Source organism: Mytilus edulis, chromosome 6, assembly GCF_963676685.1.
Source record: "Mytilus edulis chromosome 6, xbMytEdul2.2, whole genome shotgun sequence".
Lineage (NCBI taxonomy): Eukaryota > Metazoa > Mollusca > Bivalvia > Mytilida > Mytilidae > Mytilus > Mytilus edulis.
Window position 1 is genome coordinate 10,494,489 of NC_092349.1, and position 17,363 is coordinate 10,511,851.

The 17,363-nt window shown below is 30.7% G+C and overlaps 1 protein-coding gene across 1 annotated transcript in view; it reads left to right on the forward strand.

Moving 5' to 3' along the window:
• The window catches only part of LOC139527085 (protein HIRA-like), a 54,713-nt gene that overhangs the window by 35,433 nt on the left and 1,917 nt on the right, over positions 1-17,363 (forward strand). Inside the window, exons 15-25 of the mRNA XM_071322354.1 lie at positions 6,550-6,641; positions 7,624-7,924; positions 8,386-8,489; positions 9,028-9,151; positions 10,172-10,264; positions 11,234-11,394; positions 12,002-12,163; positions 12,637-12,695; positions 14,931-15,033; positions 16,251-16,370; positions 16,886-17,049. Of these exons, the coding sequence (XP_071178455.1) occupies positions 6,550-6,641; positions 7,624-7,924; positions 8,386-8,489; positions 9,028-9,151; positions 10,172-10,264; positions 11,234-11,394; positions 12,002-12,163; positions 12,637-12,695; positions 14,931-15,033; positions 16,251-16,370; positions 16,886-17,049 (1,483 nt within the window). The remainder of the gene's footprint in view (positions 1-6,549; positions 6,642-7,623; positions 7,925-8,385; positions 8,490-9,027; positions 9,152-10,171; positions 10,265-11,233; positions 11,395-12,001; positions 12,164-12,636; positions 12,696-14,930; positions 15,034-16,250; positions 16,371-16,885; positions 17,050-17,363) is intronic.

Consider the following 17,363-nt stretch of genomic DNA (forward strand, 5'->3'; position numbering starts at 1 on the left):
ATTCTAAATCTCATCAGGCAAGCTATAGGCATGATGTGCTGATGGTCATGCTTATACTGTTCTCAACAAAATTGTGATGGAATAAAATGTTATTAATGAGAACTTCGCTAAGCATTTTGATGTATCATTTGACAAGTAATTCTTAATAATTTTCTTATTCTAGGCATATATCTCCTTAGCCATATTTGGCACAACTTTTTGGAATTTTGTGTACTCAATGCTCTTCAACTTTGTGCTTGTTTAGCTTCCTAATTATTTTGATCTGAGCGTCACTGATGAGTCTTATGTAGAAGAAACGCGCATCTGGCTTAATAAATTATAAGCCGAGTACCTTTGATAGCTACCAATACTGTCTTTTATAACTAAGTGTTTTGCTTATTATAATAAATGAGGAAATCTCAAACACTTTTCCAGGTCTTTTCTAGTTATTTGTATTTGTTTTTGTGGTTTATTTCTTTTAACAATTACAAAAATTTGAAACAGATCTATTATAACAAAACACACAGATTTCTCCTGCTGGTGGTTAAATCCTGCAGGTGGTGTTTGGATTTCTATTGTTCTCAAACCACCAGCAGAATGATCTGAGTATTTTGTTGTTGTTGTTCAGCAGTATTTATATGCATGATTTTATCTTAGATATGACTTGTATGGTTATATTTGGTATATACTTTTCATAATTTTTAGTTAAATGATTTTATTGGGAAAATGATAATACTTTGAATGATTAGTTTTGAGATGGGTAGTATAATACACTGTTCCTTGAAGGGGTATAAAGGGAGTGTATGTGCAGATATAGAAAATACATGGAGATGATATTTCAGGGGAAGTAACTCTAGCTTTTTTTCATTAATATATTGTGTTATTGGTAAAATTTCAGTATTTTTAATGATAAGTTTTAAGATGAGCAGTATAAAACACTGTTCCTTGGAAGGGTATATAGGAAGTATATGTGCAGATAAAGAAACAGAGATGATTTTTCAGGGGAAGTAACTCTAGTTTTCAGTAACATGCCAATTGTGTTTAATATTGGTAAAATTACAGAATTGGCAAAAATTGAAATTTGAAAATATAATATCAAGATTACTCTACTCCAAATACTTGTTCTGACTATCGATATGTAACTACATTAAATATCATAAATCTGTCTTGTAATTGTGGTTCTATATATTTACTTACAAAATATGTAAATGCTGATGTCCATTCCATTAAGATTTTATATTTATTCACACCTGCAGTTCTCGACAGTTTTAAATAAATCAGCAATATTTTATTGCAAACCCAATGAAAGTTTTTGACAGTGTTATCTCTATCTGGTAAAGGTATTTAAACTTTTTAAAAATCACCTGTCCTATTGAATAAATACAATAGCTACTGTTCTCTGTGTAGTTTTTTTCACTGAGACCTTTAAAATTTCGTCTAAGAGAAATCTATTACTCATTGATTAAATTAACTGAGTAAAAAAAATATCTTATATATATAGACAAAAATACATGTTTTATACTCATTAACTGCATTTGATATTGTATTTATTCAATGTTAATATATTTCCTATCAGTTAAAAAAAACTACACAAAGAACAATAGCTATTGTATTTATTTTTAAAAATAGGACAGGTGAACTTACAAAAGTTTAAATACCTTTACCAGATAGAGATGACACTCTTTTGGGTTGGCAATAAAGCTGTTTGATAATCAGGGCCATTTGAATGTTTATGCAAGACTTGTGCTCTCTGGAGATGGAAATGATACGGAAAATGATATTGTGAGGGGGTCTGTTCGCGGATCCAACTTTGTTTAGTGAGAATTCCTGTTTCCCGCTTCTCGTTGCCATAATAGCGCAAGTAATTTCCTTTGTCCTGCCGGACTTAGTTTCCCATTTTCACACTTAATTATTTGACTTTCATGTGTCACGCTTAAAAAACTGGCCAATCATGCATCATGCTTGGACCCCCGAGGAGACCCACTTGTAAGATGTCTTATGCAAATATCTTCTAATTACTATAATACAAACAGATAAACTACATATACAAAGCTTGTCAAACATTGTTTATGTCAATTTTTAAATTTTCATTTGTCCTTCCTTGAAATATATAAATGCATTGTATCAATTTAGAAATTTAAGTTGCTCAAATTTGGAAAATTTATATGTCTTTATAGATAAGTACTGTAAACAAATTTATTTTACGTATACTTTATTTCACATTTATTCTTTTCTTGTCCACTTCGTACCAATTTTATTTCGCAATTTAATAATTGACTTCATGTATTTTAATCCAAGCTTTACACATTCACGACATCTTATATTTGCCTTATTTTTCTACATGCGAAAGTTGTGAAAATAAATTGTTTGCGAAAAATAATTTGGTTTACAGTATTTTAATTTAAATCTTTATTGTCTTTACACTAATTTTCATAACATGTGACACAACACTACAAAATAAAAACAAACCGTATCAAAAAGATCATTTATTGTTGAGCTCGCAACTTTTGTCATAAAAGCGAGACATAGTGATCCTACATTCTGGCGGAGGAGGCAGAGGCAGTGGCATTTACAAATATTCACTCTGTGGTTAAAGTTAAATTTCAATAACTTTCTTAAACTATCCTTTATTTTAACCAAACTTGGACAGAAGCTTTTTTGTCTCGCCTTATAAGTTATCATGTATTAGTTTGTGATTAGGTCAGGTCGAGGGGAACCATTAGTGGTAGGCCAATGTTAATTGGTATTCAGTTGTATAAGCTTTGGCACATCTCATTTCCATGGAGAATATTTGGCCTTGCCCCTCAGTCACAGTCTAATGACTTTGAAACTTATCTTAGTTTACATGTATTAGTTTGTGATAAGATCAGTTTAAGATGAACTGCTTATGTTACGTCAATGATATTTGGTATGCAAATTTATTGGCATTTGTAAGTATTGTTTCCATGGAGATTATATAACCCCATCCCCTCTTCATGGTTCATTGACTTTGAAACTTTTACATAGTATACAAGTTTATGTTTGTATATAGATTTGGGAACGACTTGTAATAAGTCAATGGTATTCGGTATGCAGTTGTATTAGCATTGGCACATTTCATTTACATGGAGATTGTTTAGCCATATAACTCAGTCATGGTTCATTGACCTCGAATACTTGCATAACTTGTGTAAGATGTTAGAGTATTGCTATTTGGATTTCAACATTTGCATAATCAAAATTACAAAAAGGTGAGACATATCTCTGTGATAACAGTTTATTATGACCATAAGGTAGTAAGTATCCAGAAGTAAATTTTGTAAAAACATATTTCCTGTTTTCTGTATGTTACTTAAAAATGTATTTAGTTTTTCTTCCAGTTAACATAACACAGTCTGCAGTTCAAGTTTTTAAAACATTTATTAGATTCATAAACTGTCTTGCATTTTTACCAAACTTGGATAGAAGCTTCTTACAATCAAAAGATAGTTTTTAGAGGAAAATTTTAAATATTTTTTCCCCATTTTTGATGAGCATGCGACTAACAGAAAAAGTAGGCGAGACACTGAGTTCTAAGGAACCCTTACAAAGTTTTAAACTTTAAGAAAGTAAAAAAAAAATAAGATTCCCATGTCCTCAGTTCTACAAACTATTCCCAAAAAGAAAACTTAGCCTACATTTAGGTGTCCCAAAAATTGTATTGAGAATCATAATATCCAATTTTAAATGGATAGTTTTGTGGCCTATGAAGATTTACTGTAGGCCCTACAACATATTTTTCTAATTACAGTTCAAACCCTGTATATCAATGTATATGCATTTTAAATATCAAAACTTACTTACACTTTAAGAGAAAAAAACAGTTCTTTTATGCAAAGTTTATGGGTATTTGTTAAAAATCATCTTATAGCTTCATACAAGAATTTTAGTATAATATGAATATAGCATACCAATATAAAAAAAGAGGTAGAATGATTGCCAATGAGACAACTCTCTACAAGAAACCAAATGACACAGATATTAACAGCTATAGGTCACCCATAAGGCCTTCAACAATGATCAAAGCATACACTGTACAGTCAGCTATTAAAGGCCCTGAATTAATTAAAAAACCAACAGATGTACAGAAATGTATTTGCAGCTAATTTCATTCAAATAATTGGAAACTTGGCTAATCAAATTTCTGTTTGAATATTCTGTGTGCCACTAAAACACAGTTTAGTCCTGCTGTCGGCTATGGTTTTAATTATACTTTAGTTTGTCCCTCCTCATTTTTCAGACAGGCTTGGGAACTGTCCTAGGCTGAGTTATACAAAACCCACAGTAGTGTTAACTGTACATTTGTTGTAATTTGACCTGTATTTAAATATAACACTGTTATCAGTAATATGATGTTACGGTTTAATTTTGTTATGTACTTTTCTTATTTGTAAGTTTTATCTTTTTATCAATAAGGTTAGATTATATTAAATGATTTGTTAAGATAAGAGATGTATGATGAAATATTTACTGGAGGAGTATATTTGGACCACTTATCAAGACAAGGAAAATACTTTGAGATGGTTTTACAGGGGAAGTTACTCTAGCTTAATACTATGTCTACTGTGTTAAATTAGAGAAAAGAAAAAAAAAAGGAAAATTATGACATATAGAATTTTATACACCACAAGTTGATCAAAGCTTTGGAACTACAAAAATTTAACATTTCTGTCTCACATATGAGGTTCCAAACAGAAAATTGCAATTCAGATATGTAAATGTTGGTGTCCCTCCTACCAACCTTGTAAAGACTTTCATATACACAAAATTTCAATAAAATCTATCCAAGGTTAACAAAAGCAATATCTCGATAGAGATAGAATCAGGAACTTCTAAATATCCATGGAAATTATGAACTATTTTTGGGGGACTTATGCCCCGTTGCAATGTAAAAATATGGAAAGTAAGGATTCTCACAACTACATTTCTTATCAGTAACTTTTAAATCGAAGTTAAATGATTAATACAGAGGATCTGGAGTAATGTCCCTTACATTGGGGATGCAAATGATATGAAAAATGACATTGTAAGTTCTCCCTTGCCAACACTGCTCAATGGGCTTTAAAGGAATTGCATGCCCAAGGTTAAAATTTAAAATATTTCTAAAAAGTTATAATGTCAAGATTTTATCATGACCCAAGACACAACACATGGTCCAGAGAATAAATAGTATACAACAGAAAATAAACATATAAAAATTGAAGATAGTTTTTTTTTAATAAAATCTGTTATTAACATGAAATTGTCCTGTAAGGTTTATGAAAAAACCCCAGGGTAAATGTTCGAATTTCTCTATATAAATGGTTTTTTATTCAAAAACACAGTTTAAACCCACTCTTGGGCATAAGTTTTAAATTCTTCCTTATTGTTTAATATCCTTCTTCCTCCTCATTTCTCAGACAGGCTTGGGACTGTCCATGGCTGAGTTATACCAGTACCAGGAGTGGTGATAACTGTACTATTTAAGTAATTTGATTTGTAATTATAAACGACAGTTTTATCACACTATGATTCTATGGTTAAATTTTGTGTTTTCTTTTTCTATTTTTTAAGTTTAATGTTTTTACTTTGCTAAGAAAAATACACTGGATGATTAGTTCTTATAAGAATATTATTTTGTACTATTCTTTGTAGAGGTATATATGGATTATTGGTAAAGACAAACAAAATAAATGCAGATGGTTTTTCAGGGGAAATAACTGTTTTTGTTTTTAATTGATTTTTTTTTTATATTTTATTTCTTGTAGTTATGTGCATACGAAATACTTTTCTGTCTTTATTTTCTTTAATTACTTTTTAAAATTGAATTCATGGATGCTTAATGACTGCAAAAGGATTATACCACATCAAGAAATAACTAAGACAGTTTTAAGATAAACTCCAACAGATATCAAATACACATTTAAAAACTTTCTATTTACAAATTAGGTGAGCACAAGAAAAAGACTCATGTTTAATCTTTATCTTGCATTTGAAAACAGGAATGTAAGCTAGATCTGTTTGTGATATAGCATCATTTGCTTTTTAAAGTTAACTCTGCAACTATTTGAGAATTTTACATGAGTTTTTTTGAAAGTTAGATTGATAATTGATCATTTTTGATAATGCAAAAAAAAAAAAAACTATGGACTTTTGTAAATCTTAGGGAAATTATTTGACTTGAAGCAAAATTATAAATTCTGTTATTCTTTTTGTCTGACTGATAAACAAAGTTGATTTTTGGCAGTCACTGTTTGACTTTTACACTGTTCACAGAAATTTCAAGCAAGAGGCAGTGTTTAATGGAACCCTTTATTTATTAATGTATTAAGTCTTGTATCTGTGTTCATATCTTAGATTGGTCTTTTCACTTAGATAAGTGCTTAACATTTTATAAGGTTTATTAGGCCAATTTATGCTGGTGAGACAATGTTTGTATTTGTAGATAACTTTTATGTTTGGAATTTTATTAAAATTCCGTATCAAATTTGATTGAATCATCTTATTCTTTGAAAACATATTTGAATTTTCAAAAAAAAAAATCATTTGAAAGTTAAGTGTTATTTATTACAGCCAACAGAGAAGCAGATAGAAACAAAGACAAAAGATGGAAGAAGAAGAATTACCCCTATCTTTCTAGCACCTCAACTAGATGTTAATATAGGGTAGGTATCAATAGACAGATTATTTGAAGATGGCTGCAAAATCTCGGTACATTTGAGCAAGTGTTGAAACAAAGAGTTTTTAAATTTTGCTGGCAGTATGTTGACTAAGCATGCACAAAAGTGTATAAGACGCAGATCAATAACAGTCTGCAAATTTGTATATTTTCTCTAAAATTGGTGTTTTTTGAGGAAAAAGATTGTTACAAAAACAAATTAAGGAAGTAAAAAACACTTTGTATAGTTTCAGAGAAGTTGCAGCTCAATGAAATCAGTCTACGGTATTCCTTAAGTAGTATAGATTTAAAATATCTATTCTGCTCCTTGTGGACATAAAATATATATTTGAATTTGAATTTGAATTTGTAGGATCAGAAAAAAATTGATAGACAACTTGCAAACCTTTCTAAGAGTTGTTGTACAATATTTTTTTTAAACCTGCAGAAAGGGTTTCACTCTAACTATAAGAGGCCATTTCTAACCTGATTAGGTTGCATATTTATACATTATGCACAAATAAACAGATGCCCTGTTTCTGCATTGTTTTACACCCAAATGGGAAAAATCCAGGTGAAAATATTCATATCAATAAAAACTTATTAGATAACTATTTATGCATGTATTCTTTTATAGGATTACTGAACTTTTATCATTAAAAAGTAAAATCACAAAAATACTGAACTCCGAGGAAAATTCAAAACGGAAAGTCCCTAATCAAATGACAAAATCAAAAGATAAAACACACCAAACGAATGGACAACAACTGTCATATTCCTCACTTGGTACAGGCATTTTCAAATGTAGAAAATGGTGGATTGAGCCTGGTTTTATTGTAAATTAACATCATGATACAGATTTCTTATTGGTAAATAAACTGAACCATCAAGTACAAATTCAGAGGGAATTAGTTGAACTGGTCTTTGATGTATATCTTTTAAGTAGATACTTTATAAACATATATCTTATATATTTTATTTATTTTCAGTGATGTTCCCTTGCCGTTCTCAGCAAAATCAAACCAGTCAGGTGACATTATGTTCGAAACAACAAAAGAGGCCAGTAAGATTGTTGTTGAGAAACAAGATATCATTACAGGACCTGGTTTCATTTCTCCACAGTCTAAATCATCCCTCTCACTGAGCCTGTCATCACCACCACAGACAGGTATCCAGTCTGGCACTCCTACAGTCTCCACACCAAAAGTGGGCCAACCTGAAAAGAAATCCAGTACATCAGAATCTGATACTTCTTATACTTCTAAAGTTTTTATAAGTCCAAGCATACAGGTAAGGACAGAAAAAGAAGTATTAAGAAAAATCTAAAGTTTTTATAAGTCTAAGCATACAGGTAAGTAAGAAAAAGAGGGATTCACTAATTTACTAAACTTGAAGGTATATTCAAAAAGGAGAAACTCCATAAACACCTGACCTAATCAAATGTCAAACTATATCAACCAATCTTAAACAGCTTGGATTGTTTTCCTGCCAAATGTTTTGGTACTCTCAGGGGACTCTAGTTTCCTCTTTCATTCAAAACTGACCACCACAATCTGGCCAATAGTGCTTAAAATGGCATTAGACACCTAAAATCAAACAATCAATAAAAGAAGTTGATAATCAACTTAAGTTATCTTTATTCTTACACCCTGAGAGTGCCTTTCTGCTATAGAAATAGTCAGCAAATTATTAATGCACTTAAGAGTACATGTATATTGATATTTTTGTATTATGAGCTCTTCTTTTTTCAGCCCATGTCTGCACTGGTATCAAAATCTGAAAGTACAGTGAAAGAAAAACAGAAAGACAAAGAAAAAATAGATAAACCCAAATCCAGTCTTAATACCCCTGATAGGTAATTCTTAGGCAATGTCAGATATTTTATTTTCCTTTTGGCCTTCAGACATTTTCCTCCCTTGCAGATTCTTTTTTTAAAAATGCAGTTGTCTTTTACTTGTCCGAAGAATTGATGTGGGTACTTCCTGAGTTTGAAAAAATCAACAAAGTATATCCACATGAATAATGCCCACAAATATGCCCATTTGATTCTTAAATCTGAGCAAGCAAAATAAGTTTCTAACACCAGTTCAGTAATGTGTTTTGCTAGGTAAGTACACCACACTATAATTCTTTTTGATGATTTTTCACAATGAATGCTGGTGGGTAGAAAATCTATATATTTGGTAATGATGACAGGATTGTTTAGCTATATAATCAAATTTGACTTATGATAGATGTAAGAAGATGTAGTATGAGTACCAATGAGTTTGAATTCCACAAAAAATTATACTTTTCACTCTGAACACTGGCAAGAAGTCCATTCTGTCACTTTAAAGCACTGAACATCAAGATGATTGATTTTCATGTAATCTATTTCATTAATTCTCTTTCAGGCCCGATAAAGAAAAAGTCAAGGACAAGTTAAAGTTAGGTGGGATAAAAAGAAAACATGAAGGAGGTCACAGTAAAGCGAGAGCAAAGAAAGAAAAACCAGCTCCACTTGTTCAAATGCCTCCTGTGAGTATAGAAGAAGAAGAAGATATCTTATTTCCAATAATGGGCCCCATTACTACATCCATAATTATCATAATACAATACAAACAATGAGATAAAAAACATTAATGAGAACTATTTAAGTTCTTAAAGAATATGAAGAAAAAGAATCTACAATATTTGTTCAAATATCTAATGCATTTTAATGCAAGTGTCATTGATATTAACAAAGAAACAGTCCAAAAAGAAAAACAAATATAGATATCCATATATGTATAGTACACAATAAGTTGGATCAATTTAACATATAATAACTAGCCAAAAAGAAAGTTTAAAGAAGTTAATATCAATAAAGAAGAGATATGGGTCATACAAGACGGCAACACAATAGCACAATACCACCAGAAAAAATTACTGATGGCTGAATTTTTTTTCAACATGAGACAAATATTAATACCATCTATATATATAGATAAGAAAAAAAGTGGTTTGAGTTCCAATAGACGTATTTACACTTGTGTGCAAATTTGTCCACCATTACGTAAAATCACACAGGTTCCTGTAAACTTTTACATCATAATGCAAAATATTTGACGTCATAGTTAAAAAGTGATCCTTGTTTGACTTCAAAAGTGACTCGGAGTAGATCTAAGATGCAGCTAATTACCAAAAAAGTGGAAATACTTTTATTAGGCAACTCTCCATCCATGTCACAATGTATAAAAAGTTTTTTTATTATTGGTCAAAGTATGGCCTTCAACACAGATCATTGACCTACAACAAACATCAAGCTATAAAGGGCATCATAATGACTAGTGTAAAACAATTTAAACAGGAAAACCAGCATTCTTATCAATTTAAAAAACCAAGAAATGAGAAATTCTTTTGAACACTTAAGAACCACACCAATAAATGACAATCATACATGTATATGTCCTGTTTAATAGAATTTGGGTGATATTATCAATTATGAGACAATTTTTGCAAAACGTTGACTTTTCAAGTATGTTGGTATAATTATTAATGGTATTTTGTATATTTTAGCCTCCAGTTGAGAAGGAGACTATACGGCTCGTTGCTGCATCTTCTGATCTCAAACTTTCCATACCAACGTCTCAGAAGAATTTTAACAAAGTGGTAAGTATTTATTTAAAATTATTATTCATAAAAGGAATATTGCTTGAACCTTAATTTTCATGAAAGTTTGAGTTTACTGCTGTAATTATTTCCTTGGACAAAAGAAGATGTACAAAGTAAATGAATAAAACTGGTGATAGATGAGCTATGTTTATTTATTATTTCTATTTATAAATGTAAGCTTAATGGCATTTCCTTTATTCTATACATAGTTTCATATGAATTAGGAAACAATATCTTACATTTTAGACAATATAATGTTCATTTCACCAAAACTCTTGTCAGTGGCATTTCCTCACAGCAAATATCTTGTATAAAGTAATATACCTTCACCATTTTGTTCACTACAACCTCTGAAATTACTTGAAAATGTATTATGTTGATTATCGTGTTTTTTGTGGATACAGCAGACCCACAAATAAAAATGTTCTACGAATAGCAAATATTCTATAGAATTTGCAAGCAGCAATTCGCCGTTTCAGAATCTAATGCATCCTGGGTAATATTTTCAAAAGCGTACACCAAAGCGTTTTGATTGGTTTAAAACGTTAAAAACAGTGGAAATTCAACCAATGACGTAACGTTATTTTCACTTTGGGGTACGAACAATGAAATTACCCATGATGCTTTAGATTCTGAAACGGCCAATTGATAAACCATGCAATCAAATATCCATGGAAATGCAAGTTATAGGTTACCTGTTGTAAGAGATAAAATTTGATTGCTGTCAGTTTTCCTGATCTTTCAACTTTTGAGACCTATAGTTGTTGATTTCTGTGTCATTTGGTCTAATTTGAAGAGTTGTCTCATTTGCAATCATACCACATCTTTTTTATAATCTGTTTATTTGTCTAATTGTACAATTGTACATGAAATTATTTGCCTTACACATATACTAGTTGTGGATCACCCCTTAAATGTATGAAAAATTGTTGAAACCAAACATTGAAGAACATAATATAATTTCAGATCACTGGCAAACCTGGTGCAGATGATGTCATCACATTGGAAGTGGAGAATGATGTTAAAACTGGAGTTAACTCCCTTCATAAGATCAAATCTGTCTGTGATGGTACATTGCTATGGGAACAGGTTTTTACATCAAGAATTTTAGCTGTTACTGGGACCAAGTAAGTAATTCAATATTGTATGATAACTCAATAGATTCGATTATAGATTTATAGATCCTCATGTATTCAGGCATTTATACATCTTTGTCTTTACATTTTTGGTGATTGAGTGTTTCTGATGAAAGTTAATTTAAAAAAAGAATTATAAAAAAATACAGAATGAAAATCTAGTAGAGTCTTGTAGTCAAAGAATCATATATGTTTTATAAAGTCTGATAATAGAATGAAAGAAAATGGGGTATCGACCCATGACACAAAATCAGTACATGTACAGCAAAAATAATAACACACAAAGGAACAGTGGTTTTATTCCTGTTCTTTTCAAAGTCATAATGAGGCCTTCTAAACAAAGACAAATTAAACTTTTACCTCCCTACAAGTTTAATATAGCCATTTGGTTTAAGCAAAATTCTTTGGGGTAATATCAATAAAATAGATCTACCATAGAAATTAAACATTTACTGTCTTATGTTCAGTTGTATGCACTGAACAGAGTTTTTTGGCAGAATTATGTGAACAAGAATAACTAAAGTTACAACCAATAATGGAATGGGTTCTGACATTTAATGTGTAGTACCTAATATTAATTTCTGTTTTTCTTTGACAGGTTTCTGACATGTACAGCTTGTGAAGATTCGTCAATACATATATTTTCTAATACGGGAAGAAAATTGCTTCCAAGCTTAATGTTAAATTCTCCAGTGTCTCGCTTAACCAGCTGTAGGCAGTATTTAATGGCAATCACACAAAAAGGAAATCTTTTTGTATGGTAAGGCAAAAAAACAAAAAAAAATATGTTGTGGTAACCATATAAACTTGTTATTTGAAATTTTGATTGTGCACCATGGATTTCTTTCGATATTTTGGATTGAGGCAATAATTGTAATTTTGTAAATTTAGGATTTTGTAGTTTTGCCAAAGCTTAAGGCAGCATACAATGTTACATTTACAAGACTAAGGAAAATTGAACCTTAGATTTTTGATTCACCTTCACCCATTTAATCCATGAAAATTGTTGTCCAGAGTATCCATAACTATCCAACTTCAGGTAAAACATTAAACATAGATAATAGGTTTGCGAGTAAGACAAAAACAAATGGCGATTAGATATAAGAATTGTTATCATTTAATAAATTTATAAGCAATATGCTAAAGCATTTTCATTGATATTTCATAACAAAAAAAACTTCAAAAATGAGGTTGAAAACTGTTCTTTTATTTTTTAACACCTGTTTATTTCAGGAATGTACAGAAAAGTAAAGCTGTGATAAGAAACGAATCTCTTATGACTGTCATGTCAGGTAGGTTTGAAGTCTTAAAATAAAACTGCTCCATAGATTAATGTACATAATATCTACACCAGCTCATATTTGAAATAGAGGTTTTGCTGCCCCTTTATAAGTTTTAGCACTCAATATTTAATACAATTTGCAAATTAAATTATACTCTTAATTGATCTCTGTCTGGCTCCTACTATTGAAAGAAGCCTTTCAGAGCAATAAAGATCTGAATTTAAAAAAAATCATTAGGCAAAGCTTTATGAAATTAGGTGAACAAACACTGTCAAGTGTGTCAGTTATCCACCATTTTTTTAAAGTTTAAGGCCAAAATAAAAAGATTGTATGTTTGCCCAAACGCGACCGACCCAAAATAAACCCGACGACTCAAATTCTTTTTTTGACGTTTTTTGGAAGAAATTTTTTTTTTCGGATTTATATTGGGTCCGCTCCGTCATTGTACAAAACTTAATGTTTGTCGTCTTTGTGCGTTTGAAAGTAACTGTGAATAAGATTAAAAGAAAGCGTATAAGAGACACAGTCAATCGATATTCCATGTTCTCTGTTTTTATCTTCTGATTTAACGAACGTAAAGAAGTAAAACATGTGAAGTGGCACAGTTTTTTTACGCTGTAGTTGTTTGTACTACCAAACCCTTAGCTATATGCTCAATGTTAATTTCATCGTGTTATCGAATATCTGATAAGAATATTCAGGTAGATTTGTTCAAAACCATGTGCAATTGAATATTTTCAATGTTATTCTGACAGGAAATGGATCCGGAAGTTGCGAATTTACAATCTTGCAAGAAGATTTTGTTTTTACTGAATAAAAAGGAATTATTTCTTGATAAATTGTTGTCTTTAATTATAATCTTCCTTTATCATGTAAATTAGATGCCCTTTTATTCAAATAGTTCAAATTTACAAGTCTCATTAGACAGTCAGTACGTTGCAGTTTGGGAGAATTTGATAAAACTATAATTGCTCACAGAATCAGAAATATAATCTTAACTGAATGTAACTCCTTCTGAATAATTTATTGCAATATAAATATAAATCCCTTTTGACAAGAGAAATCTGACTTTTGTCAGAAATATTTTTTCACATGTGCAAAAGTAAAAACATTGTTATGGACGCCATATTGGATTTTTATACAATTTGTGAGGAAGCCTCTAGAACCATGACCTAAAAATAAAGCCTTCAGAAAACGTTAACTTTATGCAATTATATTTTATCAATAACGATTATTTTCAAAAAATTAAACTTGATTATTTAAAGAAATAAAATTATAACAAATACGTTTTTAGTTTGGAGATTCTACAGAACATCTTATGATCTATTTATAGCCAAATTAGTTTACCTGTGTGATAATGTAAAATATAATTTTTTTTTCAAAACATAAAAAAGACACAAACTAAGGATGGTAGATAATAATTCATATAAATATTTTCGGACATTTAATCTATTTTAATAGAAATAGGATTTAAAAACTGCAAACAAATTTAATCATTACAAAATCAGCTGATATTTTTTTACACAAACTTCGTGTTGATGGAACTGTTGAAAATCACTTCACAAATCCAACAGCCCTTTCACACAGTTAGCAACTGTCAGGGTTATAAACATCTCAGGATACAAATCATATAGTAAACTAATTTATTTATAGAGGTTTTAAATTCATGGCTTTTGGCTGTCTCTACAAAGATTTGACAGAGAAAAAAAAGATATACTGTTTTAAGATCTTTTAATATTTTCATGCAAATTCGGATAAAAAAAAAAAAAAAGAATTTGCCTACCTACCTACCCACACCCAGTCATCATGGGTCGGGTTTGGGCAAACTGAAATATTTTTAATTGTGGCCTAACCTGTAGCACACTACACAAAATGATTTTGTGATCAAAGCTCAATAAGAGGGACCAGACATAACCATGTCACTTATCTAAGGTTTAAATTCAATAAAGGTCACATACATTTGATAGATCATGCATTTGGCTGTAATATTATAACTTGAATTGTAAAGGTTGAAGACATGTTTTTATTCTGATCCATCTGAATCCATTATTTACATTTATTTCATGATGATTGTAAGCTAAAGAGGTTCTAATTAATTTATTGCTCTCTTGCATTACAAAATTACAACACTTCTATTAAAGAAGATTACTCTCGAAACAAGAATTTCATACTTTTTTTTTAAGAAGCATATGATTTAAATAATTTAGATATATCTTTAATGAAATTAACTTTGTATTTTGACAGGAGATGACCATATAGTTAGGGCATTTGTTACTGCTGATGGAGCACCTACAGTTTCTATATCTACTCATAAATCCTTCACATACTCACCTGATCTAGGCTGCTGGTAGGTTAATTAATCTAATAATTTTTATACATACTTCATCTAATCATTTCCAGTGAGTAAATTTTCAATTCTACTCACATTCTGAGATCATCCGCTGAAGAGTTAAATTTCAGTCCTATAATTATTCGTTAGATGTCATCTGCTGTTAAGTTGTACGTTAAATTCTACACTTAATTGAACTCTGCTTGGCTCCTACTATTGAGTCAAACAAGTATAATACCTAATCATCTCTTGATAGTGTCTAAACTTAAAGCATGTATCTAATGATGTTAGATGTCGCTTAAATCGAATGAAATTTAGATATGGTAGTTTTATAATGTAGCTTCAAGTGTGTGTACCCACTTGGAAAATACTTAGAAGATATAGCTTCTCAAAAGCAGAAAAGGTTACTTTTGGCAATATGAGTGTTTAATTTATGTTCATTTCATTCAAAAACAAATTCAATGATTGGGATTGGAAAAAAATGTACAAAATTTATTGCAGGATAACGACAATAACTGTTTAGTGTCTTTAAATATCAGCTGTATTTGTCCTCGGCTCGAAACAGGAGTAAAAGGAGTAGTTTGTTTCACAAAAAAAATTGTGACTATTAAAGATTGATTGTAAGTCATGAACAAATCAGTATACTTACGATCAATCTTAGTCGTAAGTATTTTTGTGAAACCGACTCCTGTTTCTTAGCCTCGTATGTAGAAATACAGCTGATATGTAAAAATACTAAACAGTTATTGTCTATATATCTTTAAATAGGTTTGAACATTGTTTTCATTTTGGACTTTGAATTATGATATTTAATTCATTGTTATACCCCACACAACAGAGACCATCCCTCATTCCTGTTTGACTCATCGCAACTCCTTTGAAACAACTCAACAGAATTTAATGAAACTTTGTAGACATGCTATATAGATGTGCATATTGACAGAAAAATATAATTTAAATTTGTTATGCTTCTTTGAACATAGAACTTGGCCTAAATATAAACAGTTTGTAATCGCAACTCCTCTATAAACACACAAGAAGAATTTTGTAGTTAATAAGGACATACTATGTAGATGTACATATCCACAAGATGTATTTATCAGTTAAATTTTGTAGTCTTTGAACTTAGGAATCTGGTGAGATTTTGTTTGCTCAGTGACAAAGAAGCGTGGTGTATGTGAGCATGCTCTTAAAGGTTTTTAAATTATTTTTTGTTTTTGTTTATACTTCTTCAGGATTCTACTGTATGATAAACAAGATGTTATACACCACAGTTCTGATCACCATAGTTGTACACCACCAGTTTTGGTAGACAAACCAGGGCCACTTGCCTCCTTAGCTTCATCCAGCAATAGGTAAGAGTAATAAAAGATCTGGCAGACAACCCAAGGCTGTTGGTATCTTAAGCATACATAATTAATAAGTATGGCTTGATCCTGCTTTGCTTTTTTACAATTTATTATGTATTTGAAGAAGAAAAAACATGACTTGCAGAGCTGTTTCAGCATTACATGAAAGGGATCACTCATTGTACTTGAATAATTTTTAATAGGAATTGCAATGTTTTTCTAAATCATTTTTACAGGTTATTCAGTTTAAAGGTGAAGTTATAAGACATTCATTCTACATATACTTTTGTCTCCTTTGAGACTTGGTATGCAGGGAGGAAATTTTAATGTTGATCCTTGTATATCCAAGTAAGATTTTGTTTCTCCTTTCAGATTGGGTATGCAAGGACGTAGAATTTTCAATCTTTGCCCCTTGTAACGTAAAATTTTGTCTCTCCTTTCAGACTGGGTATGCAAGGAGGTAGAATTTTCAGTGTTTGCCCCTAGTATATCAATGTAAACTTTTTTGCCTCTCCTTTCAGACTGGGTATGCAGGGAGGAAGAATTTTCAGTGTTGACCAGAGCCTGCAGCAGGTGACCACTATAAACCATTTAGAAAGTCAGATGGCAGCTAGTCTTTCGTTACAGTCAGGGTCAGAGTACAAATTCTGGTTACAGACTTATGTCAGATATTTAGCAAAAGAAGGTAAATATGTTACTATGGAGATCATTGTACACCTTGGAAACATTGATCGTAGTTTTACCTTTGGGGTATTACTAATTTGAAAAAAGAAAAAGGAAATCAAGACTAGAGTAAAAATTTCGACAATGAAAGTATACAGATAAGATAGTATAATCAACTGCAAACAAAATTTGTTGGGGATATTTTTTTAACAAAAATCTTTCACTTTGTTATTCAAACACCCTTTTCCTTTGGTCAATTTCCATAGAAATTAGGGGAATGCAAATTATGTGACTTAATCATTGTTACTGATGCAATTTCACAAAAATGTCAGTGTT